Source organism: Numida meleagris, chromosome 4, assembly GCF_002078875.1.
Source record: "Numida meleagris isolate 19003 breed g44 Domestic line chromosome 4, NumMel1.0, whole genome shotgun sequence".
Taxonomy (NCBI): Eukaryota; Metazoa; Chordata; class Aves; order Galliformes; family Numididae; genus Numida; species Numida meleagris.
Genome location: NC_034412.1, coordinates 72658938 through 72676467, shown reverse-complemented (window position 1 = coordinate 72676467; position 17530 = coordinate 72658938). Strand labels below are relative to the sequence as shown.

Below are 17530 nucleotides of genomic sequence, written 5' to 3'. Positions count from 1 at the left end.
GGCAAGCCCTTCAAAAGAAATCAATGTAATCCACAACTCTGAAAACAAACTGAAATCCTCATGAGCATTTGCCACTTTGGGAATGCATTTAAATTCTAACATTATGCCTGGCGATGACAAAAACAGTCAACATTTATGGATGCTTAACTAATCTTCACCAGCAGGTAATAAACACACACTGTTAACAGACACATAAGAAGAACCCCACGCTTGAGCAGCTGTCTCAAAAGTTATGAACAAAAGTTGAGTTTATCACTTCCAACCCATGGGGCAGACTCACCAGTTTTAAGTGCAGCTCTGCTCTCAAGAGCTCTGAGAAAATCTGCGCTGCTTAAGCTAGACATGGAGGAAAATGTGCTTATGATAGAAGCAAAGCTTCTGTTGCACAGCAACAAAATGTAACGGAATACTAGTGGGAAGGTTCAACCTCTATTGCCACCCCACCAACATCTGCCTCTGATGTCATGGGCCAACACAATACAATAGGAGGCATTACTTTCAGAGCAACCCTCATAGATGTATCACAGTGGGGTCCCATGTTTCACATTAAGACAGTAGCAGAGTGCACAGTAAAAGCACAACATACTGTTATATTGTCAAAAAAATTAGTAATTACACAGGACAAAGAAAAACGTGTTAAACAGATCCACAAATACCAGTACAGATATGTAAACAATGGAAACCGATATGACTGTTAAAACTTGCATTTAAGATCTGTCCCCAGACATCCCCTAACATGATCATAAGAATTTAATCACCACTGATTAAAAAAAGTTAAATTTCCTTCAACAGGATATTTAGCTATTGCTACCAAACAAAGCAAAGAACTTTTTAATTAAAGCTTCCCATCCAACAGCTGTAGCAATATCAAAGACCTTGCTTCTCCCTAAAGCAGATAGGAAACTTGAGCTGTACCACATAATATTTGAAGTCTTTTTTAATAGCTTTTTACTACCACATCCAAAACAAAAGCATGAAACCTGGCAAGACTTTTCAATTCCTGCTGTATTTTTTCAAAAGCACCAGACAATACAACTGATTTTCTTAGTACTCCGAAGTAGCATGCTACCTGTAATTCAAATATAGTAGTATATTGCTTACCATAATTTCCATTAACCAAGAAGACAAACATCTCAAAACTAAGACTTCAATAGAATACCGTATCCTATTGAACCTAAACAGCATTATGCTGAACTTGGTGGAGTTACAGAATACACTGATTTTTAACAAACATTAGTTTCACTGAGCTCTTCTGGTAAACCACGCTCAGATTCTCACACTGCAAAGGAAATTCTCATAAACACTGACCTGATATTTACTTTAAGGCTGCTAGGATAACACAAAAACATTTCAAATTTGGTGTTGAGGGAACAATTTTTTCAGACAAAAAGAAATTAAGAAGAACACAGAGTACTTCTGAGGTTATCAAAACAGGATTGGGAAAAGTAGGAGGAACTGAAAAACAAAGATAGAAACTATTCGAAGCGGGACTGTACTAACCCTTATGTTTCAAGAAAACTACTAAGAAATAGAACTAGAAACATAGAAAGGGAAGGGTATGTATTTTTATATAACTGATTACACTACAAGAATTTTTCATGTAGAAGAAGCTATATAAATCTTATTTTTAAGGTATCTATTGGAATGAGAATATTAAGAGTTAAGCAAAAGCTTTATCCAACTAAAATAGATTCTGTTGTCCTGAGTTTTCTGTTCACATCCCACTGAACTCAGTTCAGAAAAGGCCCTGTTCTACAGACGATGCAATTCTGAACTGCAAACTTGAATTCAGTAGTATTACTGGATGGATTTTAAACCTCAGACTGAGTCTTGGGAGCATGCCCAGAAAGATCACAACAGTTACATTAATCAAAGTCAAAGATGAGATATGGAAAAAATCTTTGAAGAGAAGCTGAAGTACAGGAACACACAGTTCACGTTAAGAGATTAGAAGTACTCTTGAAAATAAAAAGGAGGAAGTGTTGCAGCAAATAAAACCAAAGTAACAGAGAGGGAAATGGAAGGACAAAAGTAAGAGGTAAACGGACAATGAAATAATATTCTAAAGCACTCCCCTGCCAGGAAGAGAACTTTCAGACATCCAGATGAGAAAATTGTGACAGATGCATTCATTTACTCATGCAGGACAAATAAAGAGGATGAGCAAAATGAAGACATCACAAAGACAAGGGCAAAAAGTAGAAGATGCAAGTAGGCATGCAGCAAAGAGCCCAGAATTTCTATTGGGGTTTCATTGATTTGTTAACACAACCTTGTCTGAAAAACAGAGAAACAGACTCTTGGAAAGCAGGCAGGAATACAGTCAGTTTTGCAAGTTGCTCAAAACCAGAAAGCGTATTTAATAAAAGACTGGACACTTCTGAAACCAGGAAATAATGCAACAAAAGTTTTGAAGATATGTCTGTTCAGTTGAGGCAGAATTCAAACAAGGTGAGATGACAGATCTCAGACTAGAGGACACCATAGGCAAACCAGCATAAAGGAACAGAGTGGAATCAGTGGAGAACAATGGGCAGAAACAAATTACTTCTGAATGCCAACTTATTACTACAGACAACGTACAAGGCCAAAATAGGGTAACAAAATAACAAACAATTATGGGATTAAGTATTTTCAATACTTTGAAAACATGCACAAGCCTTTCCTTTATTGCAGGGAAGCAGAATCAGAAATTCTAAAGAGTTTAGCAGTGGAAACACTTTCCAAAATATCCCTGACTATTCAAGTTTTTCCACTTTGTAAATTTTCTAATTGTACTGTAGGGAAACAGAGTGAAGAAAGGGCTGTCACCCCTACCACAACTAATGGCAGCTAAAGAACAAAGGCACAATAGTAAGTAATACACGTATTTCTGAAAACACACAAGCAGCACAGAATAACAGCACTGGGATGGACTAGGAAGAAGTCATTTGGCCCATCCCTCACGTCTTAAAGCAATAAAATCCATAACTGGACTAATCCCAGTACATGGCTAAGTTGTTACTGATGAAAATTCCGTAGCTTTTCCAACCTATTCTTCCCATGCTCTACAAGCTTTACTACTCAAAAGCAGTATTTAACATGAATCTTCCTAACTGACACAGCCACTAGTTCATAGCCTGTTTGTCACATAACAAGGATGTTATTCTTCTTTACAGCAACCCTCATATAGTCAGATACAGTAAAGCGATTAACTTGCTTGTCTTAAGCTGCACACTACTTAACATGTTTCACTGGCACAATCAGTCATTAAGAATTCATTTTATCTAGATCTCAAATGTGTTTTCGGGGTTGTTTTTTTTGTTGTTGTTGTTTCCTAAAACTGTTGTGCAGACAGTGATCACTAACCCTGCACAAGAAGAATCACATATACAATCCTCCATATTTGTCCCAATCGAAGAGTATCATATTATTTTGAGGAGACATATTCAAGATCAGTTTTCAACCACATTGAAGGACATACTCTACCTCATTCAACCTCACCGGCTTCAAGCTTCAGCTTTCAAGCCATGAATGAAGTATTCACTGGTACTGTTCTGGAGATACATCCCCAGTAGAATCAAAAAATCATTTATGTTGGAAAAGACCTCTAAGATCAAGTCCAACCATCAACCTATCACCACCATGTCGACTATACTATATCCCTAATTGCCACATCTCCACAGTTACTGAACTCAACTGCACAGTTACTGATCCTTCGATATAACCTTCCAATCTGACAGCTAGACATTAATAACTATCCTACAGGTACAGTTCACAAGCTACCCTTTACACCTATCATTCAGCACATTCATTTAGACTAAGCTTTTTTTGGCTTGCTTGGCCTATGAAACTGTATTAAAAGCCTTAGAAAAGGTAGAATTTGCAAGCTACCAGACATTCATCAAATCAAACATTTACTTGTTAACATAGCTTACCTGTTTTGGACACTGGTTTTTGCAGGAAGTAAGAAGATCTTTTTCTTTTACATCAGCACTCGTTAGTTTCCTACAGAAGAAAATATGTTTTTATGGTAAATTCCAAATTAAAAAAAGAAGCAGGAGTCAATACAATCAGGAATGTATTTTAAGTGCATCGCATTGCGAAGAGAAATGGGGTTGCTGGTCTACATCCCGTGGGACTAATATAAATGACACTAGGTCTCTATCAGACAAAAACACATAAATTAAGAGGATTTGCAGTGCTTTAAAGAGAACAAAAAAAACCATACGTGCATGGGATGAATGTTTTTGGAGCAACATGCATACAGAGGATAATACTCAAACCCACACGCCCAATTTATATCTAGCAAATCTTATCTTCCCCCTCTACCCACACACTCATAAATAATTAAAAACAAGCATAAATGATTACTAAGATGTTTTCAAATTAAAACAGATGGAGTTTGAAGGACATTTTGTTTCAGAAGTCCACATTTTTCAGAGAGTTTTATCTATAAGATCTTACACAATAGCTACGTTAATTTTAATTCTTGTTACGAAATTCTTTATTTACTGTAAAAGAACCACAGATTAAAAATATTATGCAGATTACTACATATTTGCATAACTGAAAGTATTACTGTATTATAAAAGCATTAAGATCAGTTGTGTTCATGGGACTCCATACAAGTACAGTTATTTTAGCAGTAATACCAAGTAAAAACACTGGAAAGATTTAAATATAAGAACCATGCATTGTGTTACAAATGATAACCTTTGAAAGAAGTTTTATAACTTGCCATAGGAGTAGCTCCCATCCCCAGACATTTCAAATGGTTTCCAATTAGGAGCATTCCAACGAAAAGCTGGGTTCAGTTCTGACACTTACAAGCATTCAATATACAGTATTGACAGTTTGCAGTGACACTTTATTTTAAGCATCTGGAGACATGATGGACAATCCCCAGGATGACAGGGTAAAACACATCGGTGAGGACAGCCCAATGGCCGTGGCTTGGTACACTCCTCTTCACACTGCAAACATTCTGGACCTGCCTAACAAAATAAAAACAAAGTACTAAAGAAAGTGCCAAACGTTAGTTTACTAGATGCCACTAACAAGCTTTCAGATAGAAGAAAGAGTTGGGGTATTTTTTCTCATAGAATTCAGCTATTCAGTAACATACCCCTCAAGCAAAATATTAAAATGTGTTGGTTTTTTTTCTTTTAAAGAAATGTCATTGTATATGGTACAAAAAGAGCTCTATTTTGCCTCCTAGACATACAGGACCTCTTAATATTAGTGCTTTGGAAAATAGCCATTAAGTCTGTTCATTTTCTATGGAAAACTGTTAGAAAAAAAATTCATATTCAGAACTAACTCTTCCCACCCAACATGTTATTGTAATACTTCAGTCATGATACACTGCTTTACAATACATGGGTGTGGAGGTTTAAGAAACAAAATCATTCAGTTTTGCTACGTGTATAATAGTTTGTATAATCCTTCCAGAAAATATTTGATGAACATTAGAAAGGTAAAATAAGCTTCATTCCTACTCATTCTTGTCTCAATAACTTAGACAGAACCCCAGTCTGCAATCAAATATGCACAGATAAGTCAATGTGATTTAATAACTGAACCCACTCAGCACAGTGTGTGCCTTACATACAACTACATTCAAATGCTCAGTTTCACATAAACCAACCAAAGTAAAGCCTATTTATCTAAGAATGAGGCTACACAATGCTCCTCCAAAAGAACTAATTCATAGAATCATCAAGGTTGGAAAAGACCTCTAGGATCATCCAGTCCAACTGTTAACCCATCGACCCATGCTCACTAAAGCATATCCCTCAGTGCCACATCCACACAGTTCTTGACTTCCTTCAGGGACAGTGACTCCATCACCTCCCTAGTCAGCCTGTTCCAGCGCTTGACCACTCTTCTGAGAAGAAATTTTTCCTTATTTCCAACTTGAACCTTTCCCTGGCACAACTTGACGCCATTACCTCTTGTCTGATCACTAGTTATCTGAGAGAAGAAGCTGAACTCTATCCCTCTCCTTTGAGAGCAGTTGTAGAGAGCAACAAGGTCTCTCATGAGCCTCCTCCTCTCCAGACTGAACAGTCCCAGTTCCCTCAGCCACTCCTCATACAACTTCCTTCAAAAGTTTTGTTGCCCTTCTCTGTACATGCTCCAAAGCCTCAATGTCTTTTTTCTTGTACTGAGGGGCCCAAAACTGAACACAGTACTTGAGGTGCGGCCTCACCATTGCCAAGTAAAGAGAGACACTCACTCCCCTGAGCCTGCAGGCTGCACTACTTCTGATACAAACCAGAATGCCATTGGCCTTCTTGGCCACCCACTGGCTCATGTTCAGCCAGCTGTCAACCAACACCCCCAGATCCTTGTGCTATACAGCTTTCCAAGCCTGTAGAGTTGCATAGGGTTGTTGTGACCAAAGCGCAAGACTCAGCACTTGATCTTGTTGAATCTCATACAGTTGGCCTTAGCTCATGGATCTAGCCAATGTTTTATGCTGTTTAATATAAGGGCATAAGAATTTAAGTTTTAAATATTTTTCCTCTTCTTTTCTTCCACTTACAGTTGAACAATTTTTTCTGAATAAGTTTAAAAAAGAACCTTTCTACAATGATCATCTACAAAACACACCATGCCCAAATCAATACCTAGGAAAGATAACAGCAAATGAAAGCATTTTAAAAACTGTGACAAGAAATGTAGCAAACTGTAAATGCAAACAGCTGGCCTTTCTACCATATTTTCTAACAAGCAGAAGAAATCTTAATTCCAGACAGAAAAATAATTACAGAAACAGGCAAGAAATTTCAACAGTCGTTTTCTGAATACACTTGTATATTAAAACAACAGAACCAAAGCTCCCTAAGATATCAAAAACAACTGGAGTTTAAAGAAGTTCAAAGAAAATTGAGCAATGAGATCTATTCATACTTCATATGTTCATAGCATCCCTTTTTTGAGAATGCATTGTCTCATGCAAAATGGAGCCAGGCATAACCCTGACCCATATATGTGCCAACTGGTTAAACTGGAGGAGTAAGCAGACACTCTCTTACACTCATAACTAGAAATGCTTAGAGAGTTGTCACTCTCAGTATTTACTGTTGTCATTCTTTTGCTGGAGTTTACTAGTCCACAAGTTGCCATAACAGCTCATTCTCTTCAGACAAAAGTTCTACAATCATTAATTAAATATTACCATAACTGCAATATATATAGTTATCAGATAAACAACACTCTAATCATTCTATTAAAGTTAAAATACAACAATAAGCTAAAACATAACTGTTATGTTTTGCATCCATTTGAATGCTTGCTCAGTTTTCTAAATGACCAGTGATGATGCTGCATTTTTTAAAGCAATGCTTTAAAAGCTTAAAAAGTCTTTTTCCTCCAAACCATGACTCTCTCAAACCAGAAGCTATGTGCTCTCGATCAAAACTACAGCAACTTTCACCTCTGCATTTCAGTTTGTTTCATATTATTATTTTCAGCAACTAAGATCTACTGCTCATAAATGACAAGTTTCTAGAAGAAATTTATAAACATGAATAAATCACTCCAGTGATTCAAGAAGTCTTTGCCTGTTCTGCAATATTTCTAGTGCTCTCTCCTAAAGATGTCAAACCTCCTCAACCCATATCCAGCTCTTCTCAGTAAGCAGCTTTCCCAGTAGACTGCAAGTGCATTTGCTTAGAGGCATTATCTGTAGATCATGGAAACAAAGCAACATAACATTAAGCTACCTAAAAACAAAAGGTGCAGCATTTATGAAATACATAATACTGTCCCAGTTTTATTGTCTAAGGAGTATAGACTAGCTAATCATCACAGCATCAGCAGGAATAGACCACGCATACATCAGATTCCAGGGGAATCTGGAATAGATTCTATGCGTTCTAGCAGCAAATTCTTTATATTCCAGTTAAAACTGAAGACAACACATAAAACACAATAAAGTAAAAGCAAAAGAAAAATCAGCCTACCTTATTTCCATCTGCGCTACTGTTGATTTTAGTAACACGATGACATTCTTTCATACAAGTGTGATTCTGACAACCAAGAAGCCGCCCACAAAATCTTTTACATGAGTAGGGACCTGCAGAGTGGCACGGTAATGGACTAACCTGAAAGTTAAAAATAAAAGATCTCTATAAGTAGGTATCTTTGTATCTATTTATATTTATAGGCAGAAACCATGTGCATGTGTATAGATTGTACATACGTACTGTGTTGTGTGTGTATAAACATTTACATACAAACACACAGCACCATTTCAGAGAAACTTTTGTTTTAAAGTACTCTTACTAAAGAGCAAAATCAGTAGAAAGTATTTGACTTTTTTTTTTTTAAATATACACACACACACACGCACACAGACACTTCAGGCTCTCATCCCTACAATCATGCATTTGTTTTGCACAGATTACACCAGGTGAAAAAAACCTTGTTAACCTTCACAACCTTGCTTCCCTCCCTCCCCTTTTTTTTTCCCCCTCTCTAAACAGCCTACTACAGTCTCAAACCCTTTAGTGCTATTTAGTCCTTTCTGGTTTACGCTTGTGCCTTCCAGTAAGGGTTCCCGAACAGCTTTATATCTACTACAAAAAGGTGGCTATAGTTTGTTTTCACAGGGCTAACTGTTATAGTCATCATAAACACAAAACATTCTTACAATTCTACAAATAGAAAATAACCTGCAAGACAAAAATTTTAAAAATCAAAGAGTTTCTGCATCAAATATAAGTCACAGGAATTGGAAGGGAAAGAAGAAATTGCTCTATGACAGACCTAAGATTTTAATTTCTAATGAATGTTATTTTGGGTCCTTCTAATTTGAGGTTAACATTTCAGTTGATAGAGCATCTGCTTAGGAGCCTTTAACTTCCATGGGTGCTGAAATGGATTGTTAGCTCCTAACCTTGTTAACTAGGTTACTTTCTTAAAGCTGAATGGTGAAAGTACCTTCCAGTACAGAAAATATTAAAAGAAACTCACTGTTCCCATTTTCCTGCCATTACATAATATTCACATAAAAAACCTGTTTCTGTAGTGCTGTCAAAAAATTGTTTTTATTTTTTTAAATCATGATCATTTCACAGAGAAAAAGAGAAACTATTTCTGATGTTATTAAAAAACAGGCTAATGTGACATAATTCACTTTGACTAGACTAAGAGTGAGATTTTATGTTATGCTTTAGTTAACTGAATAGCTTTGCTCTGCACCCCTTCTTTTTCTCTCTTCCAGCTATATAATCCTAATCGCACTCTCCTACCACTTACTTTGAACAAGCTCTACTACACATCTGTCCATAGAGCAAAACAATACAGCTGATTAAAATGGAAGAAAATAAATTGACAGAAAAACAAGTTCTTTTCTTTTGCTAGGCTCACAATTTGCTTGGCCATAAATTCAGGTGAGCAAGGTAAGAGAAGATGGAAGCGCATAGGTTAGGGTGGGGAGCATTCTTCCTTCAGCAGTGTGCACATGCTGATTTCCTTCAATCCTATGTAAAACTACACAAAGCAGGATTTGAATCCACTTGCTTATAGAAATCTTTTACAGATTAAAGAAATTTAATAAAGATTACAGAAAAAAGACTGGGTTCCACATTAAACCATTACTAAACGCCATCATTCACAAAACTTCTGAATTCCTTCTCATCCTGATCCACAGAACATCTGTGAACAGGAAGAATCCATATGAGAGACTGAACTTCAGAAGAAAAAAGCAGGAGGCTATTGTGTACAGCTTCTCTTACATTCCTACATGAGAACTGCAGCTCATTATGATGGGTAAGGCACCACTGCAGCTCTGAAAAACAGTTTGAATGCCGCCTGTTCCTACTCCCTCCTGCAAGCATCCTACAGCTCAATCCATAGTGGCTTTTGCTTTTGTTGACCAAATGAGTAAAAGCCAGCAATAATGAAAGAGCCCAAAAGAGAGAATACTGCTGTACCCAATGAACATACACTGATTACCAGAGCTTGTATCATTCCTCTTATCCTGCCCCATCCTCCATCTCCTTCCTCCTCCTCCCTCTCCTAGAGTCACTTCATTTCAGCAACAACATAAATACTCAAAAGGATGCTGGAAGGTAAAAGAAGAAAAGACAATAAGGAGGCATCATTCTCAGTCCACAAGTGCTCCACAAAATAAGGGCAAAGAAAAAAAAAAAGGCATGACAGCTTTTAGAAGCTTTCCAGGACATTTTTCAAATGAAAAAAAAAAAACAACCCAAAAGATGCATCAGTTGGAAGACAAAAATAAAATCAAGCACAAAAGGGCAGGAAAATTTTGAAGGTATTCATCAGTCATGAAGGTTAAGCTCATTGAGGCTTATATAAAACTTATCTAGAGGCAGACTAACAGTATTCCTCCTATAAATGAGCCACAACTAAAAAAAAAAATAGAAAATTTTAATTAGATTTCTACCATTAAATTTCTACCAAAGAACACACATATACCCACAAAAAAACAACAAGAAAATAGAGTTCTTTCCTCCTGAGAAGAAGACTGATTTTCCAGTATATTCTAAATACTCATCATAAACAAAACAGGAATATTTTCCTAAAACCTTCTACAGGCTTTAATACTTTTCCATAAAATTAGGTTTTGAATATAAACATCAGCTCTCAGAATTCAATTTTAAAAGACCACACGTACGTTACTGCTATAAAACGTGAAAGTCAAAAATAAAAGTAAACCACCAAGTTTTATTTTGTGGCAGCAACAACTACGATGACAGGTGATTTTCACACCTACAACTTCAATCAAAATTGAGTGCTGCTTTTAAGCATTTATAAATCAAAGAAAGAAAAATTAACAACTGTTCTAATTATAAGTAAAAATACTTGAAATTGACACCGTAAAAATACTTAAAAGAAAGCTGCAAGCTGTAGCCACGGGAAACCTTATTTTAGGTTAAACATCTTGGAGAATCATATTTCAGTGAACACAGATTTGATGAAATTATGTTTTCTGAAAAGTAGTTTTAAGCCTGTTGTCTCAAGTGATAAATCACTTTTGTAAATACACAAAGACATGTGAGAAGTAGAACTAAATCTATCCCTTAAAATCAATTAAATGTCAAAGAGAAATTAAAAAAAACTTCACCAATATAATCCAGCATGGACACAAATTAAAATTATTGTCCAAGTGAAAATGTAAAAGCAGTAAATTTGTACTAGCAATAGAGTACAATTCCTTAACTGCCTGCTTCCATTCTCTCTTCTATTCATCGTCTGCAGGCATCTTGGTAAAGCACAAGGAATCCTTGTAACTTGTTTCATTCTCAGCTAACTGCTTTTGTACCCCTCCCATTATAGGCTGTATAACAACAGCCCAACAAAAGTAAATCATAACACAGCAATGAATCCTTCTTCACAGGAAAACTTTGCTTGAGAAAACAGTTACATCGCTCACCTGTGAAACTTTCCGATTACCCAGTGAAAATCCCCTCAGGGGCCGGAAACTACTGCAGTAGAGCGAGTGCTCAGAAATCCATACAAACAATTCCTCTTTCTAACAATAGTAAATTACTTTGAGGTGAGAGTACTTGTTAAGAGCCAATGTGACTGTAAAACACTGAGCAAACATTACTGGTCTTGTGTGGGTTTTTTCCTTCTCTTTAGAGATCTCAGAACAACATGAAATGTACAATGCAGTGAAAACACACCGTAAACACCCTACACATGTACAGTAATAAACAAGTCATCTTTTCTTCTACTGCTACCAAAGTCTCAAAGATTAAGACAATTCCTCTCCAGAGGCTGCCAAACTTTAGCAGGAAGGAAACACTGCACTCTGTTGGCCAAAAAAAGGAAAGTTCTATCCAGTATCAGTAAGCATAAATTCCTTAAGTATAGACTCTGAGATTCCCCCTTATTTTCTGAAGTAAGCTGTAACAAAACCATGACCCAAAGTCACTAACTGACTCTGCTAAGAGTATTATGCAACAGAGCGGGGATTTCTTTTTTCAGATATTTTGAAATAAGCAGTTATAAATACACAGAAATTATGACACTATCCATTCATGCTTAGATCCAGATCACTTAAGAATTTCTGGTACTGCACTATATTCTCTTTCCTCTTAAAATGAACACAAAGGCACAGCAGTTGCGGGAAAACTGAAGAAAGTGTGTAACAGAGAGAGAAGAATAGCTATGGAATGAAGTGGGAAAGAAAACCACAGAAATATATAGTGAAGACAGACAAATCAGATTAAACACTATTTGAACAAATATGCAAGAATACACAAATAGCTTAATAAATAAATCATGAGTTTTCATTTCTGGACAAGAATTCTAATTTAAAAAGGAACTAAAATACCTCTAATATGTAAGCCTTTGTGACAAGTTACTTCATTGCTTTTAAAACATAAAAAAGTCACTGAACATTTCTCCCTCAGTACTTTTTCTTGCAGACTGACAAAGCGAGATACACATCATATTTTATAAATTTTTAAGTTTCCAGACTCACCTCATGCTGTCCAAGACACTCCCTGTTAAGGAGAGTAAAAAAAGAGAAAAAAAGATTTAGAAAACAAGTATTTCTTTAAGTAAATGAGTGATAGTGTTTTTTTCACAGGAAAGGAATACTTTTCTAAAGAAAAAAGTGCAGTTCAGACCAGTGCAGGCAACACATGCAGCTAAAAAAAAGTAGGTCAAAAACTAATCTGCTTTTGTAGCACCAACTAAAAAAAAAAAATCAATTTATTTATGTAGGCCAATGCCTTCACCTTTTCAACAGTTCTTGCTATTATTTTATGATGGCAACTCCAGAATTTGTAACACAAAGCAACTACCTATAGCTACGTATGGTCTTTAGGACAACAGGCTATCAGCAAGAAGAATCAGACTTTTGCAGATCAAGGGTCCCCCACAGCAACCTTGCATTCAAGCTGGGATGTACCGGTGCCAGATGAACAATTAGTTGCATGAAAAACTGGCAGGATCACCAAGTTCAAACGGTAGTAGTTTGTTGGCTGCATACTACTTGGACAACAGTTACAAGTGGCATTCTTGTTTATTTGAGGATAGCGATGCCACTCAGAAGCACCTTGACAAACTGGGAATAGTTTGATAGGAAGTTCATGAAATACAAAGTCCTGCATCTGGGACTCTGTAGCACAGGAAACTTCTGTCACGTAACTTTCATGAAGAAAAAGAACACTATAGTTGCAATGATCTATCAGAAGAGTTTGGATATTCCAGAATTAACGTTATCTAGCAGTAACAGAACTTCAATTTGCCAAGCACAATAAAATGTAGCAACGCTACCTATAGTTAGAAAATCAAACACAACTTTCCCAGTATGGTTTCCTTCTCACTTAGCAAACTAATATCTTCTGGAGAAGTGCCTTTGGCCTGACGGAGGTGATTTTAAGATGGGAGTTCAGAAGAAATAGGAGACGTGCCCTACATAATGCATGATTTTACACATTGACCTCCTGCTAAACACCTACATGAGACTGTTCCTATGGTAAAGTACCCAAATACTGAAACCAAGCTGTCCAGATCTCTACATTTTTCAGCTTTTGGGAACTCTGAGCACAGTACTCCTGATACTTGAGTAGGAATACTTTCCATCAGCTTATAGTAAGTTAGCTGCAAGATCCATGCACTGAACAACTGAAAAACAAAATAGCAAGTAGTTATGCAAAAAGTTACAATCCTATAAACTAAAAAAGAAAGAAATTACATGGAAAAAAAAGGTGTACGTCACTTAAGACTATCAATTTACCATGTCAGTCTTTGAGATTTTAATACTTTTCTTTTAAGGCAGCACTGTGTCAGAAACAACCACTTTTTACGAAAACTATCTGTCCTTTCATATAATGAGAACATAGAACCAAAACTATTAAACGACCACCAATACTTGCAGGTTTATGAGAATGCTACATTCACATTAACTCACTTCATCTGAAGAGGAGAACAGTATTATCATGTCCAAAACATTGGTTTTTTTTTCCTTTCTTTCTTCAATACTTACACTGGTATAGGAACCTCACAGGGTGGACACGGTAATGCAGTTTGAATAAAAGCTGGCTCAGATGGCTGTTCCCAAGGACCTGCGAAGTGATGCTGAGAGCAAAGTACAAAACACAACTGGAACCACCTGTTCAACCTTAAATAAACTTATCATCTAAAGAGATCCCAATTCCAAAAAAATCAGAAGTCAATACACTTTCTAGTAATCTAAAAAACAACAAAAAATTGAATGGAAAACCCAACACCACCTCCCCAAACAGAACTACAATTTCACCTTTAGCATGGCAATACATAAGAAAGGCCTGGGGCCCTACTGCTAAAAATCAAATGCAAAGTTAAACAAACAAAAAGCCAAAACAAGCATTTAGTAGAGGTAAAAATATAAAAATATATAGAAAAATTCCTACTAAAAAATTGAAGTCGTCATACTAAAACATACATAAGCATCATATTTGAAGATGTCAATTTCTTACTTCTAACTGCTACACACTTTGATGGTTTAGTAAATATCAATTAAACTGTACTGTTTCCTTCTATCCTAAGAATTACTGGTTGGTTATATTTGAAATTAAACATATGTAATGAAACTCTAGCCAGAGAAGTTCTTATAATTTCTTGAATTGCTCTAACTGCTAAAAGTTGCCCAAGTACATTGATTATGAAATTAATTAGATTGCAACAAAGGAACTAGAGCCACTTCATTTTTCACTTAAGCAGTACGAATACTTCTTTCAGAGATCAGAGTAGGTAATTGAACACAGGCTTCAACAAAAGATTAAGGTCAAACAACTGTTTCCTATCCTTCAGAACACAAATAACACTCAATTTTTCACTAGTTACTTACAATGCCAGTTTGCCTCACAAGTGCTTCATCGTGGCAGGAAACAGGGCACAAATGACCACACGTTAACATCTTCTGGCAAGACTGACGACAGGGAGGACACCGACCAAAGTGACAATAGTGCTTCTCCTGGGTAGGGTGGTGACAGGTAGGAGGGCGACTGAAGCAAAATGCAGATATGAATATGACAGCAAGGAATGAGAAGATACAGTCACTAGACAATTACGGCTCAAATACAAGAATTAAAACAATTTTGTTTTTAAAAATAAGTTTAATTCTCACCTTCCTCGCAGTTAATATAATGGTAAAATTATACATGAGTTCTAAGTGAAATTAAAGTCAAAGCTGGGTTTGCATATTACAGTTATTAGAATCCCAACTCAAATGCAGGCTAAGTAACGTTGCTGCAGCTCAGCAGAAAATACTCTGTTCTCATTTTCATCTTCAAGATTTCTAAGTGAACTGCCTCATGGAGGTACCAGAGATGACTTGAAGAAGGGAGTGGACTAAAGAGTCAGAAGTGCTCAGTGGAGCAGAACCTCCCCATAACGTGCTGCTCATGAAACCACAGCATCAAAGAGTTGTCTTAAATGAAGGATTAGTACTTATCTCCTCATCTGCATAGTCAAGAATACAGAAACCGACAAGCAACGTAATTTTTACCGTTTAAACTGTTATATTTTACTTCTTTCTTCGAAGATATTTTAAATTCCACTAAGGAACTAGAAACACACCCACTTTCTATACTGACCTGCAGAGCTGTTTACATTTGGGAGGCTTGATGGTGCGCTCTCTGCCACAGGGCACTTTAATAACGGTTTTCCCACAATTGCATTTCACATCTACAGTCTCTGGACAGGGATTACAACTACCTAAAATAAATTCATTAACAGCATGATCACCCGAATAAACTACTGATTATAAACAACTGTAACCAATATAACTCTGAATTTGCACATGGTATGATTATTTTCCTCTGCTGATCTAAATAACAAATGGCTGTTAAAAAGAAGCCAACATCACTAAAGCCCAACCATTTGGGCAACACAAAGCTTAATACTGTCATCTACATTTTACTCTTACATATGTATGAAATCATCTTTCTTCAGCATACAAAAGATGAAAGAAGAAAATGAAAAAAATGGTAGGATACTGTTTTGGACAATACTAAGAAATGCTCATTCTTTATATACAATTAATGCTCTTTTGAAAAGACCCTCCTCATTTATAAAATAATTCATACTACTAACTCAATATATTTTAAAAAAATCACTAAAATATGTCTTTAAATTTATAGCTCTCCCACACAACTTCTTCAAGTGCCATCTTTGTTTCATTACTGAGTAATTAACAGTAAGAATATGCATTGTAAAGAGATGTGGGATTTTGGCTTACTGACCATGTTGCACTCAAACTTTAAAGAAAGCAATGCTTTGTAAGCATTATCAGCAGTACAAGTTCTTAAGCAATTCCAACTTGTCAGTGGGATCTGAGAAACAGTACCTCAAGAAGCAGACAATGACAAAAAGCTGCTGAAGAAAAAATGGTTGGAAGTACACAATATTTATAAACGGAATTGTAATATACAATCAGCACATATAAACAGGTACTTTTATAAAATAAACTGGGAGTCTAACGTTACGCTGTCCTGAGTGACTAGTATGCCTACAATTTAACTACATGTACATTGCTGAATGCCAAGAGCCTATTATCAGAAGCTATCTCTTAAAAATTCTGAGAACAGGTACCTTTTCAAGAACCTGATCTAGCAAGCTATTTCTAGGAGGTATGCTATTTCCTTTAAAATCAGTGGTCACTAAGATATTAGGTCACTGCTAACATGATCTGGTATTACAAACTGACAATAAAATATGTAGTCATAACTTCCAGAAGCAACAAAACTATTGAGGAGTAGGAAGAAACACACAAATATATATTTTTGAAGTCAAACCCATTGCCTCCATTAGAAATATTTCCAAACATTGTGACAATAAGGTATCACAAATTGTAATAGGCTACGATTGGTTAGAGCACAGGAGTTAATCTTCTGCATCTGATACAATAATTATTTGTTTCACTGGGTATAAATTCTCACAAAATCAACACCCCTTATTTATTAAATTACTTTAAAATATTTATTTCTTTGTAATTTCTTCTAATAATGACGTTAACTATTAGAAAACATTAATGTCACCTCTGGACAGGTAGTAAGACGCAATGAGCAACAAATACAAGCTAACTATTGAATTTAAGCTTTATCCTGTTATGCAGCATTAGCTCCTTGAAGTTTTCCAACCAGAATTTTGTCCTGTTATTTAGTTATGATTTATTCACTATGAGGGGTGTTGAGGCACTGGCACAGGCTGCCCAGAGAAGCTGTGGATGTTCTATCCCTGGAGGTGTTCAAGTCCAGGCTGGATGGGCATTTGGGCAAGTTGGCCTAGTGGGAGGTGACCCAACCCACAGCAGGGGGCCCAGGACTAGATGATTTTTAAGGGACCTTCCTACCCAAACCATTCTATGATTGCATCAACCAGCTCAAACTAATGCAGGAAAAACAACAACAAAAAAAAGACATTAAATGGGACAACTACCGCATTTACTTTTCCCAATCTTCTTTGAGATTGACTACCTCAAAAGCAAGACTGACTGAACAAGTTGTGAATTATTTCCTGAGGTGCTGCAATTTATAGTTCAGAATAGTAAGGTAAATTATACAGGCTATTCTGC

General features: G+C 36.3%; 1 protein-coding gene and 1 long non-coding RNA gene across 2 annotated transcripts in view; one reads left to right on the top strand and one right to left on the bottom strand.

Annotated features, from left to right (window-relative positions):
* LOC110397507 overlaps positions 1–10200 on the top strand; it is a 35757-nt gene extending 25557 nt beyond the window's left edge. The window contains exon 4 of the long non-coding RNA XR_002437817.1: positions 9644–10200. This is a non-coding gene — a long non-coding RNA (uncharacterized LOC110397507). The remainder of the gene's footprint in view (positions 1–9643) is intronic.
* Positions 1–17530, bottom strand: part of NFXL1 (nuclear transcription factor, X-box binding like 1) — a 43624-nt gene that overhangs the window by 16894 nt on the left and 9200 nt on the right. Inside the window, exons 12-18 of the mRNA XM_021393851.1 lie at positions 15552–15672; positions 14804–14960; positions 13961–14052; positions 12449–12470; positions 7953–8093; positions 4810–4976; positions 3918–3987 (exon numbers count right to left, since the gene is read on the bottom strand). Of these exons, the coding sequence (XP_021249526.1) occupies positions 3918–3987; positions 4810–4976; positions 7953–8093; positions 12449–12470; positions 13961–14052; positions 14804–14960; positions 15552–15672 (770 nt within the window). The remainder of the gene's footprint in view (positions 1–3917; positions 3988–4809; positions 4977–7952; positions 8094–12448; positions 12471–13960; positions 14053–14803; positions 14961–15551; positions 15673–17530) is intronic.